The sequence below is a fragment of the Megalops cyprinoides genome, chromosome 13, assembly GCF_013368585.1.
Source record: "Megalops cyprinoides isolate fMegCyp1 chromosome 13, fMegCyp1.pri, whole genome shotgun sequence".
Classification (NCBI taxonomy): Eukaryota; Metazoa; Chordata; class Actinopteri; order Elopiformes; family Megalopidae; genus Megalops; species Megalops cyprinoides.
In genome coordinates, this window is record NC_050595.1 from 13,079,769 (window position 1) to 13,087,738 (window position 7,970).

At 40.8% G+C, this 7,970-nt stretch overlaps 1 protein-coding gene across 1 annotated transcript; it reads right to left on the reverse strand.

Moving 5' to 3' along the window:
- Positions 1–404: 404 nt before the first annotated feature.
- On the reverse strand, positions 405–7,664 carry LOC118788063 (small VCP interacting protein). Its single transcript, XM_036543913.1, has 4 exons — positions 6,956–7,664; positions 5,175–5,225; positions 1,911–2,024; positions 405–960 (listed from the first exon to the last, which is right to left on the reverse strand). The coding sequence occupies exons 1-4, from the start codon at positions 7,016–7,018 to the stop codon at positions 946–948; spliced, it is 243 nt and encodes an 80-aa protein (XP_036399806.1). The 5' UTR covers positions 7,019–7,664; the 3' UTR covers positions 405–945.
- Between the last annotated feature and the right edge of the window lie 306 nt (positions 7,665–7,970).

Here is a 7,970-nt window from a genome sequence, read left to right on the forward strand (position 1 = left end):
TTCACAACAAATCATAATATTTCATTACATTAGTGTATTATTACAGATGAGTCAACCTTAAGAGGGAAAGTTCAACCTGAAACAACTGTGTCAGACAGAGAGCACAGCATTTGAGATTGAACAATATAAGCAGATGACAGTGTTATATGAAGGTAGTGATTCTGCAGAGAGGTAATAAAAAATTTCAAAGCATTCATTCTGATTCTTTGTTTTCATAAAGACTCCTTCCCCTGTAAATAACCGTCTCATGACATGTGAGGATTCTATACAAATGATTAAATACATATCTTTTGAGTATAAATATAAATATGGAGAACACATTTCAGAGTATGAGGTTAGATTAGCACAAAGGGTGATTTAAAATAAAAAAAAATAAAAAAAATCAATGAAAATGTGACACTTGTGCTTGCTCTGTGAAAACCAAGTAATTTCAGCATGGCTATATTTTTACTTTATTAAATCAAAAGATTTAATATTTGTAATGTGTTTGTAAGTTTCATAAATATGGTAAGAAGTATAAGATGGTAAGGTGTAATATTGTACGAAAGGCTACTGAGACTGTTTGAAAAGAAGTAACTGGTACAGTACAGTGTTATGGCTAAGAGCGCACTTCATATTTCCTTTCATGGTGTGGAGTTCCATCCAGTGAGTCCTGTAGTGTGTCAACTGTCCTTTTGGCTGTTGCAAGGATCCATTGGCATTTTCTTCTTGGCATCATCTGGTGAGTGTGTCCTGCAAAGCATTCTGGCAAATCAGGAATCTGAGCCCGGGGTCAATCCTGTAGCACAAAGCCTGGCACATCTCTCCCTAGATCCTACGTACCCGCCTCCCACTATCTTGCACAACAAAAAAAGAGCTTCTCAAGTCAACTGGTAACACAGTCCATGTTGGCTGAACCCAAGCAGAAAGAATCTGTTGTTTGTCTGTCTTTTCCACTCTTCAGCTTTAGCCCACTTGCCACTGTAATATGAAAAGTTGAAAAAGTTCAAAACAAGTTCAAACAAATTCAAAACAGACAAAAAACAGCCTAACAAATACATCACGATTTAAAAGCCTACATGCTAACTGTGCAGGTCTATCATACTTTTACTGTGAAGAAAACAGAATTGTGGTCTTCCACTGTAATCTACAAACATATCGGCAGTAAGAGCTTGTCTCTATACATTTTACTGTCTTCGTAACCATTCAAGATTTGCTGTGTAAGCTAAATACTACTTTTATGGGCACGTATAAATGGATCTTTTGTTCCTAGCATCTAGTTTATGACTAAAAGGCTAAACATTTTCTAAACCCCTAATTTACAATTTCGTAATCATGTTCTCCGTCACTAATTCAGAACCAGGAGTTCAGGATCTCTGTATACTTTTGTCCATAATCATAGGTATTCCACTCTCAAACTCTTGGGCCAAGAGGAACACGAACACTACCAAATAGAATAAATAAAAACACATGGCAAACTTCTCATTTGCCAACAGTAAGACGGTGTCCCTCATCAAGTTGCACTTTATCCACTGAAAGCCTTCAACCACAGTGGAACTTGTACAGTAAATCATTAGTATCCTAGTTATACAACACAAGCAAAACATAATTAAAATGATCATACACTCCTGTCTTGTCATAAAGTTTTCAATTTCATTTTCAGACAAGATGCTCAGTAAACTTTAATTGAAGTGGTGAGAACATCAGAATTTATGACAGGATTTATGTTTTTTCACCTTCAAATAACAGCCAATTCATTCATTCAACCCTTTAGAACTTTAAACCACTTACAATTCAGGGTCTAAATTAATTCCTTATATCAAATGGTTATAAAGCCAGAATTACTCCAGTCCTTTAGAGTGAGGGTTACCTATCCATCTTTTTGCCTGGTGTCCTCAGACCCCTGTCCAAATCCCATTAAAAGGACTGACCTTCAGGCCCCCGCCCCCAGTGGGTGTTACTGTCATCGCCTGCTTCTCCATCTCCTCCTGTTTCTTCTTCTTCCTCTCAACTGCCTCGGGGTTTTTAATTCCTCTATAGGACGTCTGGTGTGACACAGTGACAACAGAGCAAGTTACTACCATAGCTATGCAACAGTTGGACCGGCCAATGCCATAAGCAGTAATGGTAGAGACTCTGTGTGCTGGATAGGATAGAAGCTTTATACCACTCCAAACGTGTTCTCAACAACAGCTGAAGAACGGATTTTCAAAAGACAAAGGCTTTATGGTTGCTATTTTGATAAAACATAATGTCATGCACATCCGATAATTATCTACAGTATTTGTTGCTGTGGCCCAGTGAGGGCTCCTTTGCCAATCCTGCTAGACTAGTATCTCAGACCCTCACCGACGAGCAGGGCATAAATCTGACGAACAGAATCCTTCATTTTTCAGAAATAAAGAAAAAAGAATGAAATACAAAGAAAAAGATATAATCTCTTGGACGAAACAACTTTAAGTTGATAAAAACAAAATGTACAGATTGTTTAATAACTAGTTCCAATGAAAAAGTTGTCTGTGCTTCAGCAGACGGAGCTTCACAGTTAAATCTTACATTAACTTTTCATTTTGTTCAGCTGCTCACAGTGTGTCATCACTCACAGAGTTGCCATTTTATTAACCTCTCTTGAATTCTGTTGCATTTGTTAAAAACAAATTTTTGTAAGTTAAGACCCAATTCCTGTTGACATCACCCTCAAAAAATCATGCACATACTAATCTTAAAGGAAGAGTGGCTGGACCAGGGTCACAAAATGACTTGACTTTTGTATGCCGATTGCCATTGTGAAAAGGATATCATGACAAAACAAACTATGCACAAACACAAGTAGACTGACAGCCACGGAGCAGTTGGGGTCTGCTGTTGTGGGATGCAGCACGTGACGCACAAGGCTTTTTATAAAAACTAAGTGGGCGTTCAGTGTGGGCAAGTGAAGCATTATAAAGCACCGTGTTTGGCCATGGTTCTGACAGATTGGCACAGAGCACCTCCTGCTAGCTGCGGTCCTTAAAGAGGCAAATATCTGTGACCAACGGATCTGAAGCAGATACAGCACAGCTGACGTGACTGTAAGGAGGAGAGGTGGATTTCTTCATCAAACGTTGTGCCGAGGAAAGTGACGCGCAACCAGCCAAGCTGTAACCACCAGCTGGATTCCTCTGTAAAGTACTCACCGGGACATTTTAGTGGCATGATGTGATCTGTGAGATCGCAAAATTCTCAATGGGATTCGTCTGAGTTGTCTCTATGGGGAAATACAGGGTTCCACTAAATCTAAACATATGTGCTTTACAGCTGCTCATAATGTCCAAAGAGATACAAGGAATAAAGAATTATCTGATACATGTGGAAATGGAACCTAATGGTTCAGTTGTGCAATGGTTCAAGGGTGCAAAGTATTGTACTGCTGTGAACTATGACCCACAGCAATCAAAAGCTGAAAACAAGCCACACTTGAATCCATCCAACAACATTCTATCCATGGTGGCAGGTCCCATGCACTGCATGAAGTGAGGTTTAAGTGAGACAGTTCATCAAAAATAATTAGAGACAACCTATCTATCTGTATGCGACATAAGTCCTGCGGTGAATATCACCACATTGAATTTTAGGTGATAACAGAAGGCTCTATTTACTGTTTCTGTTGTAAAAGTGTTCTTGAAGTGTGACCTTTGGCTACATAAGCCTGAAACTAGTGCCAAATTCCTCCATTAGATAAATGCTTCTCAAAATTACCTTTTGGAGAGAGGTGGAGAAACAAACATTACACAGTAACCATTACATTCTCTATTGTAATGAGACTCATCTGTTCAGCAAAGCCTATCCACACACTGGAGTAAAGGTACTACTTGGTATACGCTGACTTCAGGCCTCCTGAAGTAGCCCCAGAAATGTCCAGAGGACTCAGCTGCATGGATTTGCTCTAAAATGTGGCAGAGATCTGGAGCTAAGAGCTTGGTCATCTGAGGGGCCAGGCTTACAGTCTGATTCCCTGCAGCAACGGGTGAAATAGTACATGTTGGGCTTATGTTTGCAGATCCTGCCTGACAGGGAATTATCATGGCATCTTGTCCAGGAGGTTCTGAGGGCCTGTGGAAACCACTGCATGTGTGGCCAACCAGAGACCACCAGAACAGACCTCTGTTAACTGAAGTTTGTGTGCCAAGGTTGTTTTTTGTGCCTGTGAGAGAAAATCATTGGTACCCTTGAAAAGGATAGGGGAGCGCTGGGACATAGGCTGCAACCGCTATGCTGTCCATGTGGCAACCGCACAGGAACGGGAAGAAAGTGTCACAAAGCTAGATGGATCATCCTGAGCTTCAGCATACTGATATGGAGAGTGGAGACTTAACAGAAAAACAGAGCTGTTCATTCTCCAGGACAAAGTGGCAAAGGCAAGAACTGGTATGACAACCGGAGTCAGAAAAACTGGTTTTAGAGTCTGGGATTATTCTCACGGCCCTCGGTCTCCATGTAGTCTTACTATCATTATTATTCTAACCAGACATCAATGTTACACCCCGCGGTCATTTTGCCTGTTCGTGTTTGTTTACATTGCAGTGTCAGTGTGTATCTTTGCACAGGTGTCATCATAGGCAGAGCCGTCGGTGTCCCACCTGTCTTGCCTGATGCAGATCACCTGTGCACCTTGGGCAAGCCATGTTTAAGGCCTTCCTGATTCCCATTAGGGGTCTCTCTCTCTCAGCAACTAGTCAGACTGCAAAACATTTTTGTTTTTGTCTGATTCTTTAGTTTAGTCTTTGTTGTAATTCTGATCTTGATTAACCTTTTTCTTATTTTCATTTGCAATGTGTATATATATATATATGTAGAGTAGGGTAGGGTGTTCACATTGAAAAGTCCTACCTCTTAATTGTCAAAATTGATGCAGTACAGAAGTTTAGCCTCCAGGAGCTCTGCAGTTACTTGCGTGTATATCATCCCAGAAGATACATAGACAGCTAGATAGACAGATAGCTAGATAGACATTTTGTACAGGTCCCCTAACCTTGTATGTCCTGTGTATTGTTTTGTAACTCAGGGGGTTACTGGCCGTGACATCAAGTACATATTCTGAAAGTTATTCTGGTGGACAGAATGGAATGGCATCAAGATTGATTGACCTTGAACTGTTGGCTGATACCAAAGTGGGGCCCAATTGTGAGCACACATTTGCTAACGTATGAGGTTACCTCCTTTTGTCTCTTCTCGGCTGCCTCTGCTAATTGCCTCCTTTTTGTCTCCTGGAAAGCAAACGAAACATTGTAAAGTCAGCTTCATGGAAAAAAGGGGTGTGCCCCCGTTCTTCAGAGGCTATTATATCTGGCACAAGAAGGCTCTATGGAACAACAGCTAACCACATTATAATTAAAGCCATGCTGTGGTTTTCTCAACTGCTTCCACAAACCTTGTGATATCACTAGTGTTCCTTCAGGGATACTGATCCACTTCTCAGGCCATTACAGCTAATGAAATGATCTGCACAGTTCAAAGACATGACACTTGGAGCCCTATTGTATCATACAAAATGAATTTTCTTAATGTCACTATCATACTTTTGTCAACTGTTGCCAGTATTGGCTTCTGAAAACAGATGACACCAGTACTGTCACCATAGCTTGAGAAAGATTCTACCCTAGTTGTAGATGTTTAGTTAACCCCTGATTACACTGCATCTATTCTGCAATAAACACACCAGAGCCCATCATTCATCCATAACTAATCAAGAATAACTAAATTTACACCGCAGAAAATAAACGCCATTGCCTTTGTCTGGATGGGAATGATCTGACAAAGAAACGCAAAATAAAATCTTTTTGTTTTAACTTTTAAAGAAACCACCCAACGGGGCTGTCACCGCCATGGTTAGCATTGCTAACTCCCACAAATACATCCCCAATAGGATATAACTCACAGGGCTGTGCAGGTATGTTATATGCCCGGCAACACAAACATGGCATATGACAAACATATCAAAAAGTAGTTCTTTAACTCCAGGCTATTCTTACATGAAGGATGTTCCAGACTATTATTATTCCCTCAAGATGAAACGTTAAGTGGCTTTTTAAAGCAAAGCCAGAGATAAGCGGTTTGCAATGTTGGTCCACCGAGCGTCTGATGGTCCCAGTAGGTTCACAGTAGGTTCGTTGTGCTGCAGTATAACGTTTAGTTGTTTTCTAGGCCAATATGTCGCGCTGTGCATGTCGTTATTAAATAAAGACGTCAAAAATAAAATATTTCATGACACAAAGTTGCATGTTTAAACATCGTCATTTAATCAAGACGATGGCAAACCTTTAGCACGCATTCAAAGCTTGGACACTGACTGTAATGGCCTTGTTTAATTGTCTGATGCACTGACTTGATTTTACCATTTAGTTGTGATATGCAAACACTGCCCATTTCATCTCCATCCTATCTAATGTTATAGCCTACCGGCCTTGCAAGCTGAAATAAACAAAGCCATCTTGCTAGCTAAATTTCCGATATGAAAGCGCAATTATAAACGGCAAAATTTTCTTGCTAGAAGGTTAGTTATTCTGCAAACGTTACTCAGCTATTTGACTGTAATAATAGAAAAAAAAAACCCCAAAACAAAACAAAAACCTTCGTTACTTATTTCAATTCGGTAGTCATTAATGCGGGGCCCCGAATGCCCTGCAAGACAGGGTGACAACATCACAGTCGAGCAATAATATCTATTTGCTAATGTTAACATAGCTAATGCAGGGTGGAGCGCAGCAACAGAACTGACCCAGCCGCGTCTCCGCTGACACTGCAACTAAACCTGACTAGCTGTTCGTCAACGCATTGTCTTTTGAAGCGGCAAACTAAAACTGACAAGTGTAACATACTGACAGTGCTTGCAACACTGCAATGATTATTGCTACAGGCAAAACAACTAAGTTTAAAAATAACTTATTAGCTGCCTAAGAAGTATACTATTTGTAGCTCTCGGTACTGAAGAACTTACAGGGTCCGGCGTCTCTACCACGTCATCGGCAGCTCCTCCCAGGCAGGGTAAACACATCCCCATACTTGGATATTTGAACAATTTCAATGACAGTGTTTATAAAAGGTCCCGAGAAATGTCTGATTATATATAAGCTCTATCGTGCTGGCTATCTAAGACAGCTAGTCTAACTAGCTATTGACAGCAGTTGAGACGATTTTTAAAAGCAGAGTAACGGTACGAGATCACTCTGGCAGGTGCATTACTAAAGCTAGCTGGCTAGCTAGTTTTGCACTGCTTGCTGTCAATAAGCTTTCTAGCGGTTAACTACAGAAATTGCTTAAAAAGAACTGTTACCACCGGTATTGTACCGTTACCTGCCCAACTATCGCATGCTGTGTAGCACGCTAGCTAGCCAGATAAAGAATGACACCGCTTGCTTCTAGCTAGCTAGCTACGAGTTTAACTTCTGAATAGCCAAAGAGCCAGCAAACTGGGATAGCTATGGAGCAAGAAAGCTTGCTAAATCGAAAACTGACCGTTTGGTAGCTAGCCCGCTATTAAGCTGGCTAAATGTTCTCTACCATGCTAACCTCTTGTTCAAACGTCGTGGCATCTCCAAATTAAAGCTTCACAGTAGAAAAGAAAGCTGCAGCTGTCAAAGTCAGCTACCCAACTCCAACGTTAGCTATCAACCGTTCGTTACCGAGGAAGCGTTCATCCTAGCTAGCTGACTGTGTACATGGTTGTATTCTTGAAGTGGCGATGATAAGTGGGATGGTATACCAAACTGTTCCCGTTAGCTGATCCAACCGGGTTGTCGGTAAACCACGCCACACTGTGGCACGGAGGAGTGTGAGGAGGATGGACTCCCCTCATGAATGTTTGGTTCAATGTTGTGCGCCATTGTGTCATGACGTTTTCTGTAATGGGCCACGAATTTTCTCATGCTTACATTGTTCAGTGTCACATGCATATGAGCTTTGACAACGCTTCAATATGTATTTTATTTCTAGATTACATGTGCTATATTTTT

Excerpts from the sequence above, each read along its gene's own strand:
- LOC118788063 (XM_036543913.1), bottom strand. The coding sequence starts at position 7,018 with ATGGGGATGTGTTTACCCTGCCTGGGAGGAGCTGCCGATGACGTGGTA. Across the intron at positions 5,226-6,955 it reads TGGTAGAGACGCCGGACCCT|GAGACAAAAAGGAGGCAATT; the intron begins GTAAGTTCTTCA and ends TTTGCTTTCCAG. Across the intron at positions 2,025-5,174 it reads CCGAGAAGAGACAAAAGGAG|ACGTCCTATAGAGGAATTAA; the intron begins GTAACCTCATAC and ends GTGTCACACCAG.